Raw genomic sequence first — 22,760 nt, 5'->3', positions numbered from 1 at the left:
ATACATTTTTTTTCAATGTAAAAAAAGTTTCTCATATGTGTATGTAGAAACTTATCACTTTACTTTTGGAGTCAAAGACCGTATGGGACATGACTATAATATGAGGAAACTAATTTTCACAAGTGTCTTGTACATATGAACTTACTACTTACAGCAGTTCACATAGTTGGGTGAGACGGGGCCTTATCTCAAGAGGCAAGTTCGTAACAGCTGTGAGAGGCCACTGCCTACTGTCACTACATTATAATGAAGTTACAAGCTTGTGTTGCATAAACATATTTAGTGCATTAAAAACACTGAGACTCTTTTTTCCATTTTTTTTTATTACATTTGGACCTTTAAGAAACATATACCACCAGTTATACCACTATTCAGTAAAAATCTATTCTAGTTTTTGGAATGCACATGTGTCACAAACTATCTTGCTTCTGGTCTCTAAGACTTTACTAAGAGTTTATCAAAAAGGTAGGTAGGCTCTGATCTATGGGATTCTGAGCCTTGAGGTTTTAAATGTTTTGATTACTGTAAAACAATTTCCAGTGGATGAACTTAATTCCCAGCTGTTTTTCTTCTAGAATGGGCTAATCGTTTTGAAGTTACTTCCTCCATTGCAAGAATATTCAATTCCTTCAGCTTTGTGATCTATTCTGTCTTTGGAAAACTTGGTAAAAAAGTAATTTTCCCCCGCTGTACGACAGGGATGAATTCACCAGAACATATCCAATATTAATTATAACAAAAGGCAGTATAGATAAATGTATATGTGTCATGTTCACTTTAATGACTACTGCATAAGCCAGTAACTATGAAGACTATTTCTGGATCAATACAATCCAAGTGTTGGCTGTAGGTACACAAAACACCTTAACACAACTCTTGGTATCTGACATTGATTTAAAATAAAAAAAGGGTAAGTGAACTCACACAACTATGTTTTCAAGAAGCTACTCTCTGTGGAAGTAAACAGGAAAGGGGCCCTTCAGGAAGCTGTTGATGGGCACTGGGAAGGTTTAAAGCTATGGCTTTGGTAAGCACCCAAGTGAGCTGTAGGAAGGCATTTGTAAGAGTAGATTCTGCAGCATCAAAGGATAATTCTCTAAAAGAGGTGGGCATTTTCTCAATTAATTTAAATTCTGAGGCTTTCAACAGTTGAGGACTAGAAACAAGATCTTCTTCCCGCTTGAGAAAGGTGGCTGTGCCATTCAGCTCACGATGCTAAATGGTCCAGAAGCCTTTGGTGGTATGATACGGACAACAAAAAAATTAATACACAGACCACATAACACCATTAAAACTCGAAAAACATTTTTTCATTTAAAAAAGTATTTAGAACACATAAAACAAGGCAACATTTATTCTTTCTTCCCGTCTTCTGGTACGGGATCTGTCGGTGCTTCCTCCACAGTTGCACTGTTGCTCTCTGAGCCAGTGTTACTATCACTGGTCCCTTCCTCTGCCAGACTGTCCACCCCCTCCTGCCCGCTCTCCTTGTCCTCAGGAGTAGACGTGCCTTCTTCACCATTCTGTTGGCTTTCCGTCGTTTCTTCAAGGTGTGTCTCCTCTGTAATCACACATTTGTCACTGTTAGTTCCAATACAGAAATTCCCTCTTCTAATTATGCTGACAGTCCAGAGCTGCAGCATCCGATAAGGCAGCCACTCACCACATATGGCTACTAAGCACTCGATATGAGCAAGTGTGACGGAGGAAAGAACTTTTAGCATGTTTAGAACAATTTGGGATTTGGAAACAATCTACTTTTTAACTGTAAATTTTGAAATCTAAATACAGATCAAGTATTTCTGCTGAAAATTTAGCTTCCAAATTTTGATGTGCTCTAAGTCTAAAAATACACACCGGATTTTGAAGACTTATTAAAATTAATTTCACTTAAAAGATTTCATTGGGCTTCCCTGGTGGCACAGTCCAAAAAAAAAAAAAAAAAAAAAAAAAAAAAAAGATTTCATTAAAAAAATGTCAGTAGTAGAAAATTTGTAATTACACAGTGACTTATATTTCATTTCTATTGGACAGTGCTGTTGTGAAGCGCTTGGATTTAATGAGTGAGAAAGCAGGTATGGAAATGGTATAAGGCTGATATTTAAAGTACTTTGTTACGAGTCACGCTGGGCTGTTTTCTGTTATTGCGCTAATAGTCTTCAGAACAATCTTCGTCAGTTCTTTTTCTCCAGCTAGAAGGATGGAATCTGAGTAAAGACCCAGGCATGCTCTAGTCACAGAGGACCAAACAGAGGCAAGGCTGAGTATTCTAGCTGCAAAATGAGCCAAAGAACCATGCTCTAATTCTCAAGCTCTTGTTTTAACCACAAAATGTGTTCACGCTCCAAATCCGTTAAGGTAAAAAACATGTTCACACAAAACAGAAAGGTTCAGATAATAAAACTTACAATCTGACTACGTGAAATGTTAATCTGCTGAAGCGTTCTGTAGAAATATCTGGTAAAGACACTATATTCCACTTAATGTTTTCCAGATGTCAAATCAGAAGTTGTCGGTTGAGCACCAAGTATGACTATGGTCCCTCTCACTTGTCATGATGGTCCAGGGAGCCTTTGATTGTGTTTCCCATACTTTCAGCTCAGTTCTGTTTATTACACAGTGCACTGCGCGGGTCAAAACAGTGCCAGAAAGTAGAGTGATCTCAAAATTGTAAGCAATAATCGATTTAATCAGTACTTCATGTAAGCTGTGTTATTGTTTGCCTTGAGGAATGCTTTTAATCAGGAAAATCAGTAGAACAGAAGTATGAATTGTTCCAGGATGGGGTCAACAAATGCTTTCTACAAAGGCTAGATAGTAAATATCTCAGGTTTTGTGGGTCAGGCAGTCTCAGTTACAACTACTCGACTATACTGTTGTAGCCCCAAAGCAGCCACAGACCATACGTAAATAAACAGTTCCAACAAAACTTTATTTACAAAAGCAGGTGGCAGGCAGGATTTGGCCTGCAGGTTTTATTTGCCTAACTCCGTTCTAAGACACCAGAGACGACACTGATCTTAAGAGCAATGACCACATCTTGTTTAAACAATTTTAGCAATAAACGTTAAAATACTGAGTGCCAGTATCATATCAAGTGCAGTAATGATGATTTTATGTACATTTATCCTTGGGAACTCACTCTCAGAGGCAGGTGCTAGAATACTTGCAAATGAGGAAACTGAAATTAAATAACTTACCCAAAGTCACAGCGCTAGCAAATGGTGAAGCAGTATTAGACCCAGATCTGTCTGACTCCCGGGCCAGTATCCTTAACCATTAAACCATTATACTTTATATTCCCAGGAAATGACATGACTCAATCTGGGCAAACAACCAAGACCTCACACAGCAAGACTAAAGACAACACACCACTGCTGTTTTGTACCAATACCAACATTTTTAGTGGACTCTGCTATAAGAGATTAAGATTTTGAAAGAAATGGGTAGTATATGGAGAATAATTCAAGAGGCAAGATCAACAGAGTGACTTCTGAAAAGCACTGAGAAAGGAGAAGCAGAACTAAAGACAGCTGTAGAAACCCTGGACATTTACTTCAGTATCAACTGAAAGGTTACCTGTCTCCATCGGAATGCTCTCGTCTTCCTTCTTTTCTTCGGTCTTATTAGCTGCTGGCTCCTCCTCAGGAACAATACTGCTCTGGCTGCGCTCAGCTTGCTCTGCTGCCTCTTTCTCCCTTTCCTCCTGCCTTTTGCGAGCCTGTTCCTCGGCCTGTGCAATTTCAGCAGCAATTTTTTCCATATCCACTTCTACTTTCAAACCACACAACTAGCAGTCAGAAAACAGAACCCAAAAAACTCTCTTAGTAATGTTCTTTTCTTAAAATCTCTGAACCAGAGAAATTGTTTTAAAAGTGGGTTTTCTTGGCTAAGAACTATATACATATATATGGCAGAAAAAAACATGGCTCCACATCCTCTCTGAAGCTCTTGTGCCTACAGGAAAGTTGCCCTAGCACGCCACATAACATCAAGTATTACAGAACAGCTGGTGAGACAATGCTGAAAGTTCTGGATTATACTCAAAGCTTCCATTTTATATTTCAGGCGGCCAAACACTAGATTTACTTGTTTTCATACAAAGTGCAAACTGTAAACTACGGCTAACGGAGACATCTGATGAATAAACTGCAACGAAATGGAAATAATTCACAACTGCATGAGAGTTTAAATTAAAACCTCAGAGCGTTCCAGGGTCTAAGGCCTAGTACGTATGTATGTACTATATGATATTTCAAACCTATTGCAACGCTACCAGAAAATGGAAATGATTTCATAAAGCAAAGACCTTGCCAGTTATAGCAAAGTTAACCCTGTTTCAAAGTGAACAACGTTCCATGAAAACACTATTTTGGAAAAAAGAGGAAAAAAAAAAGTAACAGACACAGTGAAAAAAGTATAGTTAACACATTAAATTTATACCCTTTTAAGTTCATTGTTAAATGAATCTGTGCTCTCCAGGAATTTCCTCTTCTTTTCTTGGTGTCGCTCCTCTATTTGAAGAAGTTCAGCTTCTAGTTTTCGCTGTAAAACATAAGATCAGGTTTTGTTACTACTGAATTATTTTCTCTAAAGCAAATGTCAAACACAGAAAATGTCTCATTTTTTTTAATGGTCCACACATTCTCATAGTGTGATAAATGTTTTGAATTTTTAATTTATTTATTACATAATGTATCTAGCTAAGATTTTTAAAATGTAAAATGCAGCATAGAGGGAATGACTGATTAATAAGTGTATGTTGGAGAATACTGTTTCAGGCCTCAGCGATTTTTTGGAAAAAAAATATTTAGTACATCAGTAAGAGCTGACAGGATGTCTCAAAATTCTTAACGGATATGCTTTCTGTCAAAAGGCTCTACGTTACAGGTTTAATGACAAACTTATTAAATCTCTGGGAAAGGTCTACTCCCTCCAGCCTCTTCCCTGAATCAGGAACAGGTCAGACTGAACACAAATATTTAACAGGCACACTGATGCATGGTATAGGATCAGGTCACCTGGCACCTGGGGCATAATAAAATGTTTTGTGACTCTACCTGATGAACCATTAAGGACTGGACCTGTCGTTTGAGGACCTGCATTCTAGCTGTTGTGACAACAGACCGAACGTCTGGCACCACACTCTCACTAAGGATTTCACTGATGAGGCGGTGATTTCTCTGGAAACGGGCAGTAGCTGTATGCTTCATTGAAAAGCCGTCATCATAATCTGGAATAAACAAAAGGAGCTGGAAATTAGGTCACCAACTACCATCATCAGGAGAGTGCAACAGCGTTAACACTTAGTTGCCAAGGAGCCATGGCCCTCACTGGTCTAACAAAATCTAAAATAAATCTTTAAGTTATGATGTGCATCTGGGAAGATGTGGCTGAAACGCAAATGAAATACAACCATGTGTCTCTGGCCTGGAAATCAACATGAAGGCTGCACTGACAGCGAAACAGATTTTGCCAAATGTCTCACTTTCGGGGTAGTAATTTAAGGCTTTTACAACTGATGATACACAGGAACTGGGTGGTGTCTTTGTCACTGTAGCACTTTAAAGTAAGGAAAATGCCCACTGCAGAGAAAACATTATCTCTAGCAATATTCAGTTTCCCAGATGGGCATATATATTTTATAAGATTAAAATACCACTAAAGCCTTAAAAACGTTTAATTCTAAATTTCACTTTTAATTTTTATCAATTTACACACATATACATTTGTTGTCAGTGTATGAAGGTATATTACATGCTGTTTTCATCCACTCAAGTGCATATACATATAGTATGGATCTGGTTTACAAGCTTATTCTTAATAGCTATTACCTTTGCTCTATCACTACCAGTTTTTGACGTATCTGCTAACAACCTGTGCTATTATTTACTTAATATTTTTATTTAAATCAACGTAAAAAAAGAGCTTCCTCTTAAGCAATACACATTAAAACAAAAGTTCCTCTCTGAACCACCTAACCATCTTAGTGTGCCGCCAGAGGTGGGGGACCACAGTTTAGGAAACTGCTACAAAGGCTCAAATTGTGCTGCTATGTCAGTTTAGCACGTCCCTTAATTTGGGTGCTTAAGTAGTTCTTACTACCAGAAACACCACTGCTACGAACTGTTGTGCAAATTGCTTTTTGTTTCAAGTAATTTCTTTAGGATATACACTTCTGAAATTAAAATTACTGGAATAAAAGATACCATTAAAAAAAAACTGTGACCTTTTTACTTTTTTTTTTTTAAAGATGATGTTGGGGGTAGTAGTTTATTTTTTATTTTTGCTGTGCTGGGTCTTCGTTTCTGTGCGGGGCTTTCTCTAGTTGTGGCAAGCGGGGGCCACTCTTCATCATGGTGTGCGGGCCTCTCACTGTCGCGGCCTCTCTTGTTGCGGAGCACAGGCTCCAGACGCGCAGGCTCAGTAGCTGTGGCTCACGGGCCCAGCCGCTCCGCGGCATGTGGGATCCTCCCAGACCAGGGCTCGAACCCGCGTCCCCTGCATTAGCAGGCAGACTCTCAACCACTGCGCCACCAGGGAAGTTCTCTTTTCATTTCTTAAGGGAGAGTTTTTCATATTCACACTTAAGATTATATACATTTGTGCTAGGTTATCCATCTAGGTTACCTTTCTTTTTCTTCTTTCATGTATATGTCCCCAGTGTTGACCACTGGACTGGTAGGGGAAATAAAGTCTTAAAAATCTGGGCCTGTCTTCCTTTGCACTTTAGTTGTCTGACTTTTTTTCTTTTTTGGAGCGGGGGGTAGGTTTATATTTTCTAATTCATGAATGTATTTATCTCATGAATATCCTCTTTCTAAAATGTATTTATTTATTTATCTCATGAATATCCTCTTATTTATTTATTTAACTATTTACTTATCTAACTATTTATCTAACTATTTATTTAACTATTTATTTATTTAACTATTTATTTATCTCATGAATATCCTCTTTCTAAAATGTCAGTTAAAAAAGACTTCACTGTCTTGTGTGGATAACTACATATGTTGTAGGCCTTGTAGGTCTTCTTTGTTTAAGTGAGCAGCTGTTGTACTCGTGGATGTGCTGCCTTTCTCTTGGTTTTATGTACATTTCCACCTCCCAAGTCTTCCTCTTTCTACTCAGTTCTGAGCGATAAGGTCCAAGGTCTAAAGTCATTCTTATCCTGGTATCTTAACTATTACCATCCTTTCTTATTAGCAGCTCTAATATCCTATTTTAAACTTAAAAAACATAATGGGCAGAAGTCTGAGAAACAGAGAAAAGGACTCTCTCTGAAGACTGTTCCTAAGTGAAGCTCTTTCAGTCCTTCTCAGTGTTCCTGCTGTTACCTTCCACCTGTGAAAACTTCAACTGATTTCTACTTACGTCTTCTATGTTGCTAGCCTTTGTTTCTGATTATTACTGACCCCCATCCTTCCAATTATTTGTAGACTGGGTCTTCTATTTGTTTTGGTTCTGTATATTCTCTTGCACTAATTATCCAATTTGAGCAACTCAAGTTTGCTTACACTACTGTGTCTTGAGCACTGATGACTCTGCTTAACATGCGATATTGTTTCTATTCCCTATTCTGTTTTCTATAGTTATTATTATATTTTGTATTTATGAGAATATTTGTCAATACCCCAGTCCTTTCTTTTAAAAACTCATTTTTGTTTTTCTCTCCTTTTAAGTATATCAGTTTATTCATGTCTTTAGGTGGTATTATTGCTTCCTTTATTAAAGGTCTCTTCTTTAAGGTCTTACAAGTCTTTTCTTTGTTACTACTACTTCTTTAAAATGGGATCTTAAATTACTTTCTAGATGCTTTTGTTGCTTGTAGCTAGAGCTTCCAACCTTTACCACATCACAGCAGTACACGAAGAAAATATTTGTATAGCATGCTTGCTATGTGGATGAGTATACTCACTGCTGGAGGTGGCTAGCTCTGAAGCTCCTTGCAGCTTCAGACCCTGCATGGCTACAGAGAACCAACCAGAGGTACAAAAGCATACCTGCAAACTCTTCGTGGAATGCCAACTAGGAAGCTCTGCTCTGTGTGCGGTGGCGTGCGTGTGTATAAAGTTTGTAGGTGCACACCCTCCTAAGTGTCCTCATGAGTTGTATTTATAAATTCTAGCTGGATTTCTGAATTAACTAGAAAAGAAAGTTCATAATGCCTCTTCCCACTCATTAACTTTCTCCCTTAAGAGCCTTTAACTCAGCCAATTTAGGGAACCAATATGAAAGTAGAATATAACTTGAAGGCATTTAACTTTTTAAAAGCAGTTGAGGTAAAATTCTGATTGTAACTAAAAAACCCTCCATGCATTCTGAGTACAAAGGTTTTGATAAACGACAGGTAGTTTTTGCTATCTTCTACACTAAAAAGGGTGTTTCTTTATCTTTGGGAAGTTCACATACAAATATTAATCAAAATAATTATTCCAAATATTGAAATGGCACTTAAATTATGCTTTGTTTCCATTTAGAAAAGGAAATAAAACTTAAGAGATTTCTCATATTTTAATTCTCAGAGAAAGCATAAACAAAGCCCCACTTCTTTTTTTTTTTTTTTTTTTACCATCTGGATCTTCAGCAGGCTGAATGCTCATGTAAGGTTCTCCTTTCTCCATGCGAGACTGTCTCTGTCGACTTTCTTCCTCTAAAGCAGCTTCTGCACGACTTTTTGCATTTATGTAAGCAAGGTACGCGGGGGAATTATGATAGGCCTTCATAGATTCATTGTACTCTATCTGAAAGTCAAATGTTTTCAGTTTTAGAGTTGACATTTTGTAGGTTACAATGAATACTTATATTACCTCATTTGAATATCAAAAGACATGATAATGATCTCCTTTTTACAGACAAGGGATCTGAAGTCTTAGAGAAATTAAGTGACTTGACCCAGGCAGACAATGACTCAGTTGTCTGATTAGATCTTATGTTTCTTTTATAAATAATAAGGCAAGTGTTCACGAATTTTCTATTGTACCCATCCCTACAGTCCCATTCTACCTTTTCTGCTTCGTATTCATTTAAATATTCTTGTTTTTCTTCATCAGTGAGATCTCGCCACATGCCACCAATAATCTTGCCAATCTCCCACAACTTTAGGTCAGGGTTGGAAGCCTTTACTTGGTCCCAGACCTTGAAAAGGACAAACAGTTGAGATTTCAGTATTGATGCCTAAAAATAAAGACCTTTAAAAATACTTTTTAATACAGAAACCTTCAATCATCAACAAAGGCAGAGGCAATAGTGTCAAATCCCCGTGTTCTCTTCAGCCTGCTGCAGTAATTATCGAGTCCTCTGTCAGGTTACTTTAAGGCAGATCTCAGATATCTCCAACCACTGTAGACACTTATGATGAGCTAACTCAAAAACATAGTCTTATGTCTTTCTAAAAATTCACGAGAGTTTAGAAGGAATGTGGTTACTCTGCATAATACAATACACCATACTGTCAAATATATGTATAATAATTCTGACCCAAAATTTTAAAATTTCTAAATAGTGGTGAAAATCAATAAATGCTCTTGTCTTTAATAAAGATATCAGTTATACTTGCTATTTTAAGAGTAATGGAGGTTCATACCATATGACCCAGCAATCCCTCTACTGGGCATATACCCTGAGAAAACCATAATTCAAAGAGTCATGTACCACAATGTTCACTGCAGCACTATTTACAAAGCCAGGACATGGAAGCAACTTAAGTGCCCATCGACAGATGAATGGATAAAGATGTGGCACAATGGAGTATTACTCAGCCATAAAAAGAAACGAAACTGAGTTATTTGTAGTGCGGTGGATGGACCTAGAGTCTGTCATACAGACTGATGTAAGTCAGAAGGAGAAAAACAAATACCTTATGCTAACACATATATATGGAATCGTAAAAAAAAAGGTTCTCATGAACCTAGGGGCAGGAGAGGAATAAAGAAGCACACATAGAGAATGGACTTGAGGAATGGGCAAGGGTAAGGGTAAGGGTAAGCTGGGATGAAGTGAGAGAGTAGCACTGAATATATATACTACCAAATGTAAAACAGATAGCTAGTGGGAAGCAGCAGCAGCATAGCACAGGGACATCAGCTTGATGCTTTGTGACCACCTAGAGGGGTGGGATGGGGGGAGGGAGATGCAAGAGGGAGGGGATATGGGGATATATGTATGCATATAGCTGATTCACTTTGTTATACAGCAGAAACTAACACAACACTGTAAAGCAATTATACTCCAATAAAGATGTTAAAAAAAACAAAAACAAAAAAAGAGTAATGGAGGTTCATCACCAAAAAAAAAAAAAAAGAGGAAAAATTCAAGGAAGTATGAAGAAAATAAAAATTACCATAAGCTTATTGTTTAGAGAAAACCATTGTCTTCTACGCTTTTTAAAATTCAAACTAGCATGTATTTGCCATTATTTTTATAAAAATAAGATACTAGTACATGTAGTCTTGCATTCCTTTTTTCACTAAACATTTTTTTTATGTCATTAAATATTCTCCAAAAGACTACATAAGTAACACTGGCTACATAACTTTAAGTATTTTAACTGTTTATTTTAATCATGTTCTTGTTGGATTTTAGTTCTGGAATTTGGAAATCGGAACTAATTTCTTTAAAAACTGCAATTCTGTATCTTTTCCTCTGACTATGCACAAAAAAGCTGGCTAAGCCAATCTGAAACCTGACATAAAGCCAAGAGCAAAGACGGCAGTCCTCACTCCCTTCTGGCCCCTGAGCACCTACCTTTCTGCTGTACCGCATGTAGGGCATCAGCGGCTTATCTGGTGGCTTTGGGGGTTTGGGAATCGTAATGCCAGAGGATGCCTAGGAAAGAGTTAAATACATTCATCACTCAACTGCAAGAAGTTCACCAGCAAACTGAAAAGAGAGTCCCTTAAAAAATGCTAATGCGCCTTTCTTCTACTCGTCCATGGATACAAGATCCTTATATTTTCTCCACTGAAAATAGCTATCACTGCAAATTCAGAAATGTTCACATCAGAAAAAAATAAAGACTTTAGGCACATAATTTTTTAATACGTTACTTAGCAGTTTATTGCCACTGCTTTGACAACCTGGCTGTAAGAACAAATAAAATATTATACAATAATTCATACATCGAAAATATATGGTTATATATCAGATGTCCCACGTTTAGGACATTACCTGGCACCCTTTTATTTGACTTAATTTACCATTACACATACAGTCAACACTTGATTACCTCACCGGAAGCTGAACCCGTTCAGCACTTACCACACCTCATACTGCCTACAGGGGACTATTTACTATTTGCACCATTTCAGGAACACACTTCCACACGAACAACTGCCACCACTGCAAACCCTATTTCCTAGGTTTCAAAAATGGAAAATGGAAAAACCCTTCTTAGCTCCTTTATTATGACTAGAGATTTTACTTTTCTGAAGGTTCTATGCCCATATCTAGTGTCTTGTTTTATAAAGGAGATCAGGAAGTGTGAACTGAAGTCATGCCTTTTTTTATTCCTAATCACAGTGGAGGAGTGAACAAGTTTACCAGGAACAGAGAAATGGCAGAAACAGGGCCTGATTAAGTTACCTTTGAGACCTTATATCAAGAAACTCCATTTAATTTTTAAAAGATGCTGGTTTTGTGGGGAAGACACAGAAAGAAAGGGAAAGGAAAACAGAAGAAAAGGAGGCGAGGAGACTGAAAAATAGTTTTTAAAAAAGTAAAGAAGAAAGTGAGTGAGAGACAGAAAAAAGGGAAAGAAAGAGGAGAGATCAGCTATTTCTAAAAGCTAAATCTAGGCAAGATATCAGATAGCTCCCAGTGGGCACCCCACACATCTCCAACGAGCGAGCGCTGCTGCTGAACCTACTCTCATCTCTACACGCATGGCTGCATTTGATCAAGGACCCAGAATCAAATCATGGCTGAATCACATTTGTTTCTCCCAAATTTCTGGGAGACTCCTGATACTGATCCTCCTTCCCAGGCTCGGGGGAAGAAGAGCTGGCTTCACTCTAATGACCAAAAGACAGGAATCAGCAAATTCTTGCAAGAAAACTAAGGTGCCATTTTGTTCCCTTGCCCTGTTGTTGCTGTTGTGGTAAAACCGGAGGGAAACCCCTCCATTCTGGGCTGAGACCCCAATCAACCTTAGGGCTCCGGGAATAGTGTGTTGGTACCTGCTTCCACCACTTTCCAACAATGCTTCTTCTTCCTGTGAGGAGCGTCTCCCTCCCTCCCTCCATACTTGTCCATGAACTCTGCTTCCTCTCTGCTTCTTCACACATGAACTTATCAGAACGTATTTCTCCTCTGAAGCAGTGTTTCCATTCTTTCCACGCCTCCCACGTATTCTTAGCACACCTCATGCTGATGCTCATGTAGATAGACTCTGTTTTTAGTCAGCAGTGGGCAACGGGGTAAAGTGAGCCATGGGGGATGGAAACTGGCAACAGTGGTGGTATGAACAGCCACTAGGAGATCTGTCTCAGGGCTGTAGGAGTTCTCTGGGGGAGGGGGGTGGATTTCTACAAAGCTAACCCTATGTCATGAATTCAGAGCAAGTAACACATAAAAGTCTGATTCTTCATAAAGTTATTAGAAAGCACTTCCAATTTATATCCAACACAAACCTTCAGAATTCCATGAAGTGGGTTACAAATAAAGTTGGAATTGTGCCAATAATTGAAGTTGGTAGACCTCTGTTACCAATTTTTTAAAAAAGAGGTAAAGAATTCTAAAATGTTTATGCTTTAATATGTGAAATTAAAACACTTTAAAAACAAATTACAGTAATATTTGCTCTTTGATATTTTTCAAAGAACTGTATCTTATAACAATGAATTTGCTTATTTCTCTTCTTTTCTCCCAAAGGAACACGTTGAGGTGGTATTTTCAGTACACTGACCAATTTACAAATACAAGGAAAACAAAACCAAACCCAAAACCATAACAACATAGTTAAATTCTAGCTGGTTTTCAGGATATTAAAGGTTTATATCACTAAACACCCCTAATTTATTAACCATCTCAAACAGGTATCTTTCTACAATTTCTCAAACCTTATTCTTTAAAAAACAAAAAAGAAGCAGTCTGCACTGAACACAATTATAATCACTGCTTTGCTATAATCTTCTAGTTTGAGGTATGAAACCTGCTGGCCCCTTTATTAAATGGCCTGGTGGTTATGCTTTTGGAGGGAATGTCTCCTTTTTTAGTGGTTTCTTTCCTTGCTGCTATCAGGAAATGTACCTCTAGCAGCAACTGTCCCTCTTTCCAACTGGCAATGAGTTTGGAGAAAACAACTAATTATGCTTGTTAAAACTGTGCTTACAATAGAGTAAGGTCCTGGGAACCTCCTATGAATAAAGCCCATGATTTTGTGAAATTCTGGCTACTCAGAGATTTTTGTTGCTTCTTCCCATTTTTCAGCTGTTTCTCTGGTAGGATCTTATCTAAGGTTTTCTTCTGGGATGGAATTTCCATTAAAGCACAGAAATGAGCTACTTTTAACATCTGTCTTCACACCTGTACTTGAGAATGTTAACCATCATCTGATGAAGAACTGACCAGAGTGAATTCCATCTCATAGCTACCATATGTTGAAACCAAAAGGTCTCAACATGCTATATATAAAATGCTTATTGTCTGAAAACCATTCGAGTGTACTGGAGTCATTGGGAAAACCCGATGTTCTGTGGACGCTACAAGAAGCTATTCACAGGGTGTCACCGAATCATTCCTTCAAATCGATGACTTAAGGCTACAAGAAGCTATTCACAGGGTGTCACCGAATCATTCCTTCAAATCGATGACTTAAGGCGATTTGCAGGCAGTAGTACCAAAGAGGAGCCCCCCACCCCCCAAAAAAACACATAGGTGAGGTCATCCTAAAGTAACACTTTTATAAAGGTTAAAATCAGATCTACTAAGTCCTAACAGAGCTTAAATTATACATATATAGTAGTATAAAACTTTAGGCATAACTAATTTTCATAGAGAATGATTCAATGACCTGAGAGGTCACTAGAAGTTGAAGGGGCTGGGATCAGCACAGGCTAAAAGCCTCCACATTTTCTAGGCTCTTCAAGTTAAGTCTACAGAGCACTTTGATTACACTTCATTCTGGTGTCGAGAGAACAAATAATACAAAGAAAACAACCATAAAGAACCAGAAGATCAATGTTTCCATGCTCAACAGCCCTCCTATACTAATCTACCCTGAAGCTAGTGCCTACCCCCAAATACTGGGTTCTAACACCTGAAAGAAAGAATGGGGAGAAACAGATAACTTGCTGAGGCCCTGAGACAGCAACTGCACTTTCCTATTCCTAGTAAGTCTCCACTGAATGATCTCACTTTGTTAACAAAGAATCCCGCAGATACATCCAAGTTAAGAACAAAATGCTTACAGAAACTGAAATACAAATGATTCTAATATTACAGTTACCACCATTTCTTTTCCATTAACATAGATAATCAAGAGCTGACTGTATAGAGCTATTAAAATGTAATCATTCTTTTGTTTACTGCCCATGAATAATTTTCTGTATTAACATGAATGGTCCAAAATCGATTCTACTCCTCGTTTAAATTAAAATATTCTTTACCATTTGATAACTTTGTGACCCGTTACACTTGTGAAACACATTCAGGCCAGGGAAAAACAAGTACCGATGCACATAGAAACTGTATGCATTGTGAAATGCATACATACACACACTTTGTCAGAATTCTTTTCAGATACCATGAAATATGCATGGCACATAAAACTTGATATGCTTATGAGGTACAAATTATGCAGAAACAATGAAAAATTTCGACAAACGAAACCTATCAAGCTAAGCAATATGCTTACCAAGATAGACAAACAGTTTGATAGGTACAAGCTTTCTGCTCTAGCCTGACTACAGGGTGAGAGGGCTTTTTTGAAGTCACAATAATCGAATTACTTATGAATACAGCAAACAAAAACCAGGTATTAAAAAGTTTACAGCCATTCTGGGTTGTATAAATTCTCACCAATACCACATTCCAATGTATGTAGGTATTTGGCTTTTGGATTTATTATTTATTTTTGGTAAAACATTTTTACAGTTGTTTCTTTGGTACCTAAACTTCCTTAAATGGACTTTAAGATGACTGTAAAATAAAAAGTCTTCCAACGGGAGGAACAATTCTCAGAGCTTTCTGACATGTTCTTCCCAGGTTATAATCCTCAAATTTGGCTTGAATAGAATTCTCCAATTCTTTCTTTAAAAAAATAAATAAATACAAATAAATAAATAAAATAAAATAGAAAGCCTGAATTACATCATCCAATTTTGGTATCTTAGGCTGATCATTTAAGTGAAACATCGTAAGTTTCAGAAATTATATCCTTTATCCTATGGATTATAAACACACTTCTAGCTGTCGATATCTACAGTCTGATAATTCAAATTAATTTCATTCAACTTTTGTTCTGCAATTCGTTGAAGTGACATTAAAATCTTTTTAGAGAGAAATGAATCTCAGTTAGGTCAACTGTTAAATCCAAAAGACAAATAATTATGTGCAGCAGTTCAAACTGGTAGGGCAGCTAGGCCTGTAAGCCCAGCCTTTATTAAGAAACTAAGGTCTTGAGCCTAATGCCAATTACCTTAAGTGAAAGATACTCTTCGTCTCAAAAAGGGCATCTTAACCATAGGAAATTCTAGGTTTGTCTACATATAGTATTAGCATTAAGTGCCCAAGGCTTTATCTCTACCAACCACCAAACAGAATAAATTCTTTTCTTCTATATACATATCCAGATCTCACTATTTTTTCATTTTTCAGTGTAAGATTGTACAATGAATATTTTAAATAGTCTAAAAGCCAGGTTAAATTTTTTTTTTTTTAAATGGCTGTGCTGATGATTCAAAGGACCTAACTCTGAAGGCATTTCTGGTCAATTCCAGTTGTTTGCTGGATGCTGTAATAGTTGATTCTCCTACCGTGACCCGGCTGTTGGTGCCCGGGTTCCCTCCCAGCCTGTAGTTGTTGTAGGCGAGATGACTGTATGGATTGTATCCCACAAACCCTGGTGTGCTGGGCATTTGCTGATGGAAACAAATGAGACAAAAACACGAATGAGAAATGAGCTCAAACGAGGAAAACACAGAAATGAAAAATGATCTGCATATGGCATGCAAAAGCAACCTGATTTTAAACAAGCAATGATGTGTTGTAACTGTTCTTTTTCTTTCAGTGAAAACCAGTGTTTTGTTTTGCTTTTTTCCCTCTCTTTCTGTCTCTTTGCAGGGGCCAGTGGTGTTCGTGTTCGTGTGAATATGTGTGCTTGTTTTTCGGGATAAGCAATGCACTGAAGTGTCTCAAACATTCAGGGTTACTTTATGGTCAATAGTATGAAATAACAACTTAGCGATATATGTCCGAGATAGGAAAGCTTGAAATGTGATAAGCTAGGAGTCTGAGAACACTTTACATGCAAAACAAAACATGATTTATTTGACAGTTATGTGAATGCCGCCAATGTATTATCTACCAAAAAAAAAAAAAAAAAACAAGAAATGAATCACTTTCAAAGACAACTTTAAATCATTTTATATAGTGTGAGAAATGAGAAGAGATTCAAATCAGGAAGTCAGAAGTTGTCAATAGAAAAGAACATATGTGGGATTCAATGGATGCCACATACATGATTTCAAAACAAAGACTTGTAAGAAATGCATGGATTTCTGAGGGTACTGTCTGATCTTTTTAACCCATTCTTTTATAGGCTTTCTCTTCCATCTCTTCTTTGATCCATCTTCCACAGGTCAATCATCAACAATTTCTGCATTTAGTTTTAATGTGAACTACTTTTCTAGTAGACGGACTTGAACTTTCTTTTCTCATCTAGTTTCCTGACAGCCCTAGCTCTTTCAAACCACAACTGCTCGTTGGAGCAACAGAATTCTTGGCTTTTGTAAATTATGTGTTGATGTGATCACAAATGGGCTCTTATATAGCAGTGCCCTTCGTGATTAATAAAATGACATCCAATGTTCATGAGAATCAAGGTATGATGCATAAAAAGGATGTAGCAAAGAGAGACCAAAAGTAAGGTATTTTACCTAATGAACCTCAATCAAAACAAGTGACAGTAATTTCATTTTAACATGCAATTGACAATACCAATGCTGAATTGTATAATAAGCTTAACACATCCCAACTAAACTGTAGCGATTATAAACACAATTTTCTAAAACATGCCACTGCACATATCCTTAGTGTCCAAAAGAAAGACAGTCAAGCAGATAATACATTTGATATTCTTTAGAAGAAAACTACTGATCAATTTCTAGTCTATGTAGTTATAGAAGACGCAGATCAAGCATACATAAGTAGGCAAAACACAGATGAAGTATCAAAGGCACAAAAGAAGTTTATATTACTTGGAGCGGTACATTTGGGTGGTAGTGGTGGGTGGAGCTGGTGATGGTGGTGGCAGAAGAAATGGAAAAAAAAGAAAGGAGGATAACTCATTTAATATCCATTCTGTTGGATGTCCTAACCCCTAGTCTTCTGTAGTTTATGTGTAAATGTGAAATTATAATGGTACAGAAGTATGACTAAAGAAAGGTAAAAATATCCCTTTCTACATTTAAGAAGTCATAGGGTTAGTTTCTGAGCTATTTTTATTATCTCAAAAAATCAAGTCTGTTTTCAAGATATTATATGCTGTCAGAGGCAGTATTTGCGTCAAAATGACACCTTCAAAGTTGCATAAGCAATGATAATCACTATTCAACATTATGAGGCAGTAATGTAAGAAAATAAGGGAACTAAAAAAAAAATCGAAACTGAAATATTACAATTATACCGTTTCCAAAAATGAAGTACATGGTTAGCTCTTTGAGGTCAGGAATCTCAATTGTTCAACTCCACCTGTATAGCCATTAGCAGAGTGCCAAGGAGATGGTCACAAGAAATGTTCTTTGATTTAAGAAAAGAAACAAACCAAACACAGGACTTTAAGATCGACCAGAAGTAACTTTAGAAACTGTATGTTATATAAATTGAGCTGAGAAGATGCGATACAGTATCTCTTTTTTAAAAGCATCTTACTATGGAAAAATAAATTGTTGATAAACATAACTAAAACATACATCTGAGAGTTAGTAAATAAAACTAGTTTATCTAGTGGAGAAAACAAAATTACACAAGGACCTAATTAGTAAACTAGCCAGAAATTTAGGGGTAGGGAGTATGGAAGGAGGGCTAACAGCTTTAAAGAACTTCTTTTGTAGGATATGGTCAATGGTAAGTGTTTTGTTTTTGTTTTTAAATAAGAAAACAACAAGAAATCCATTTCAGCAAGGCCTGAACGGTTACTGTTAAAACTGTTTTGTGGACTGGACAATTATTTTACATGCTGACCAAGCTGGGCCAGAGCTTGCTGGGTGAAAAAAATTAGTCCACGACTATCATTTAGGCACTTTGAAACATATCAATTCTCAGTCCAATAAAATATTACTTATGGAGTAAAGTGAAATGGCAGGATCTGACCCATAGATAATGAAATCCTTACTTGAACAGCTTGAAAATAAAGATTTACAATAAGCTATTATAGAACTGGAAGCTTTATTGTTTAACATGAAAATTATATACAGACAAGGACAGAAAAATGTAACCAGCTGAAGGTCAGGCTTAAAAATAATAAATGCCAGAATGAGCATTCATTTCATATTAACTTTCAAGAGTCTTAATAGAGATTAACAAGAAAGAAATGTTAAACTTGTCACTTATTCCCAATTAAAAAAAGAACTGAGCATAGGAGGTTGGCATTTCAGTAGTATGTTTCTTTAAATGTTGGGGGTGGTTCAAGGTAAGATGCAGAGTTATTTTATTTAGTAGGAAGTGCTGGTTTTTTTTAGCTGAATTTTTCATCCTGTTGCTGTGATGACTGAGTGACTGTCACTGGAAGACATCTGGGTTTTTGTATCAAGGCCAGACTTGGCTATTACATTAACAAGAAAATTAAAACTTACTGTTGCAGGAGCTGGGGTGGGAGGTGGGGCATAAGATGGTCTTTCTGTTTGAAAGAAAATAAATAACTTCTTGTAAACAACTGAGATATAATACTATGCAACAAAACTACCAATGGTCCTGTTTTGAAGAAAAAAAAAATGAGAGTATTTTGGAATTCCCATTTGCTAGGGCATTAGTCTCTTATTAATATAGATTGATAAATATAAAAAATGAAACTTACTTGACATTTTGGAAGATTAAGTTCTCAGTTCCTTAAGAATGAATCTGAGACACTAAAATAAAAAAAAGAAAAATAAAGAAAAATAATCAAAACTCAGCAAGCATAAGAGAATGTTTTCCTAAAGGATAGGGTAATTTAATTGGTATTTCTTAGTAAAATTACATTGTCTTCTAGTAATCCAGCCTTTTTAATATTTTACTAGTTCTTTAGGTCATTTGGTTGATCAGAATTAAATGACTAAAACAAATTACTGGGGATATTAAAAAGTAAAATTAGTCATGTACTTGCAAGTTTTTTTGTTTTTGATACTGAGCCACCTCTTGTATGGAAAACGTTTTGCTGATGCCATGTAAACATTTAATCAGACTGATAAAAATACAGTGACAATAGAATGTGATGTATTGTCAGGGCCTACCTCAACAAGGCCTACCAGATACTGACAGCTCCCTGATCAGCCGCAGCTCTGCCTTCCTTTTAGGATAACAACTTCTACTAAAATGGAGCACCATTTTATTCCTGGAGGCAGTGCAAAAGGTAACTGGTGTGACAATGAACTTTACATTCTCTTATAGTGGTAAACAGCTTTATAACTGCTGGGAATAAATTTTGAGAGTCTACCTGAAAAACTCTTATTACCCTTCTCAGCCCATTTCAAAATATATCTCCTCAATGGAGCTTTCTTGACAAATTACCTGTGCGGAATTAATTCCTTCCTCATCTGTACTCCTATCCAATTTACACAGATCTATGCTATCGTATTATACCTGTTAATGTGGGTATATTATGTGCTGCTTAGAAACAGGGACCATTTAATTTATTATTGTAGTCCCTGGACCTAGCTCTTCTTTTTTTCTAGCTCAATTCTTACTAACTTTTGTCCTAGTGTTACTAGCTCACCACATGACCATACACAGGTGAGCTTGTTCCTTACCTCAATATACATCACACATTGTGTGTACAAAGAGACAGACATTCATTTTTAGAAATAAGGCAAATAACTTTTATGACTACTGGAGTACTTTCATCCAACATTATGCGAAACAAACATGATGTTTTTTGCTTCTGTTTTGCATTTTAAGGGAATTCCTGGAGCATTATGAATAAGAAGCCTGGTGCAGAACGAAATCATTTATTTTCTCAATGGCCCAACCTGGGTCTCTCCCTCTCTCCTTAAGGAACAGGCAAGAAACCAGAGTCTGGTGCAGATTTCCTTCCTGCTCAAGTTCAGGTAGGCTGTCAACATCCACTAGGCCTTGCTGGGGGGAGCCCTGACAATTACTGCCACGAGCTCTCTGATACGTCACACTTTATTGCTAATACTTTAAAATTACTGATCTCCTCTGCTATACTATAAATTCCAAGAGTGACCTTGTGCATTTGTCCACCACCGGATGCATGCCCGGTGCCTGGCATAAAATCCTAAAGTATCTGTTGACTGCCTTATACGGGACAGGCTTACTACTTACACCATCTGGTTTAACAGTCACAACTACCAACGAGATGTGTACTGCTATTCCCATTCTACAGAGAAAAAAGGGAGTCTCGGCGAGTGTAAGTAACTTGTCTAAAGACACATAGCCAGGAAGTGCCAGAGTTGGGTTTCAAACCCAGGTCAAACTGTTTCCGAACTTTCGCTCTTGACTCTAAGCCACACCACGAGTCCTCAGGTCGCTGCCTGAACCGAGGGGAAACCACCTTTCCGGGGGTGAGGACCACGGGCTTGGCTTGCCCCAAGGGCTTCCTCTGAGATCTTTTCCTTTAGGTTTGTGTGAAGGATGCACTTTCCCAGCGACTCTACTAAAGAGGAGTATGCAGAGGTGCTTTGACCAATTCCGCGGGGTTAGTGGAAGGGGCACATCTGGCCGCCCCGGAGGAGCCCCAGATGGCACCCTCGCTCCGCTAGGCCTCAGAGAGGCCGCAACTGGCCCCCGGCTCTGGCGCCGCGGCCAAGCCTGAACCCCAGCAACCCCCGGGGACTCGGGGTCGGGCAAAGCCGGGACCCCACGCCTCGCCACCCTCCCGACCCAGTCGAGCCCAGTCGGAAACACTCACCCGCGGGCAGAAAAAACGCCCGCAGCTCCGGCCTCGCTTCCCTTTGTCCCGCGCACGCCCCGCCCCTCGCGTCCGGAGCTTCCGCGCTCGCACTTTCAACACTCTTCTTAATTCCTTTCAAGGCTCCAACCGACTATCTTAAGAAAAATAAGTCTTCTGGTGGGGACGCGGTGGTGCTTAGTACAATCAAGGATTTTTTCAGACCCCATACGTTTCTCAAAACTCCCCGAATTTGGGTAGTTTGCCAGGCGGGCGCCGATTCGTCACGGCGGAGAGGGCGGAGGTGGTCCGACCGCTGGGTAGGCCCAAACCCCGCAGCCGTTGAGGAGCGGGAGTAGCGACGGGTGACGCGGCAGGAGGTGCGAGGCTGCGCTTAGGGGAGGTGGGAGCGCGGCCTCAGCTTCCCCGCGCGGGGCCGGAAGGCAGCGGGAAGCGCGCCGGCAGCTAGCCCCGGAACCACTGTGGCCGCGAGGCCCGCGCGTCACTCCGGCCGGACTCAGGCCGAGCACGTCCCCGCCTCCGAGGGTGTTTTTTTTCTTTCTTTCCTTCCGGTTTTTTTCTTTACTTTTTCCCAGGTATCTGGAGTGTGTACTTCAGTAAACCGAGGATGCAGGCGCGGAGCGCGCGGTTCGCAGTTTCTGCCCTCCCGCGCGCCTCCCAGGGCTTCCTGCCTTGGCGGCCGGGCAGGAGCCTTGGCGAAAGCAGCACGGACCTTTCCAGTTTTCCCAAGCGCGAGGCTAGGGTAACTGCCACAGGTTTCTGAGCCGAGGGCCGGAGATGTTAATCTCCTTGCCCCAGGTTGTGTGCTCTTGCAACGTCGGACAAGGGTCTCTGTCCCAGCGCGCCTTGGCTCACTCGGTTCTCTCCACCGGGAACGACTGTCCTTCATTTTTCAGCTTAAACTCATCTGTCCTTCCGGATCCAGCTCAAATTGTTTGTGATGCCCACCTGGAACTTTCCCCTCCCCCCCCTTAATCCTTCCTCTGAACTCCCAAGATTCTTTGATAACTTTATTATGGTCTTTACCTGATATCGGACTGTTTGTCATTTTCAATGCAATATGAGAGCCACGAAAGCAAAGGTTCAGTCATCTGCATTGGTCATCTTCGTATCGCCCGTGCCCAGTAAGGGCTTGACCCGTTGTTAGCTGCTCAATAAATGTGTATTGAGGCAGGTTCTGGTCTAGTCCAGGGCTCTTTCCACTGAATCAAGACTACGTTGGTTTACTAGATAGTAGCTTCTCCTTGGATATATAAACACCTGACCGATGTGGGACACTGTGGAGCGAGAAGGATCTGAAATTACTTGAAAACAGTGTTGACATTTAGGGTGACTGATTGAATTCTCCGGCTGCCATTAGCCATCATCCTGGGTGTGCCAGCAGGGGCTAGGGCATCTCCAGAAGTCAGCAAAGCTGTCTAGCTGAACCCACTGTCCGGTTCTTACACCTCCAATATTTTTATACTCATGATTA

General features: G+C 38.8%; 1 protein-coding gene across 1 annotated transcript; it reads right to left on the bottom strand.

The window, feature by feature from the left end:
• Positions 1-1,288: 1,288 nt before the first annotated feature.
• Positions 1,289-21,685, bottom strand: SMARCE1 (SWI/SNF related BAF chromatin remodeling complex subunit E1). Its single transcript, XM_024744991.1, has 11 exons — positions 21,287-21,685; positions 19,235-19,286; positions 19,014-19,057; positions 15,975-16,079; positions 10,747-10,827; positions 9,007-9,138; positions 8,573-8,744; positions 5,061-5,233; positions 4,444-4,545; positions 3,580-3,790; positions 1,289-1,561 (listed from the first exon to the last, which is right to left on the bottom strand). The coding sequence occupies exons 2-11, from the start codon at positions 19,239-19,241 to the stop codon at positions 1,353-1,355; spliced, it is 1,236 nt and encodes a 411-aa protein (XP_024600759.1). The 5' UTR covers positions 19,242-19,286; positions 21,287-21,685; the 3' UTR covers positions 1,289-1,352.
• Positions 21,686-22,760: the final 1,075 nt, after the last annotated feature.

The sequence above is a fragment of the Neophocaena asiaeorientalis genome, unplaced genomic scaffold, assembly GCF_003031525.2.
Source record: "Neophocaena asiaeorientalis asiaeorientalis breed wild unplaced genomic scaffold, Neophocaena_asiaeorientalis_V1.1 scaffold1, whole genome shotgun sequence".
NCBI lineage: Eukaryota > Metazoa > Chordata > Mammalia > Artiodactyla > Phocoenidae > Neophocaena > Neophocaena asiaeorientalis.
Note: the sequence above shows the minus strand (reverse complement) of the source record. Positions and strands in the feature narration are given on the sequence as shown.

Bases quoted from the DNA above. Each gene is read 5' to 3' on its own strand.
- SMARCE1 (XM_024744991.1), bottom strand. The intron at 9,139-10,746 runs GTAGGTGCTCAG...GTCCTTTTCAAG, and splicing joins ACATGCGGTACAGCAGAAAG to GTCTGGGACCAAGTAAAGGC. The intron at 4,546-5,060 runs GTAGAGTCACAA...TATGTTTTACAG, and splicing joins AGTCCTTAATGGTTCATCAG to CGAAAACTAGAAGCTGAACT.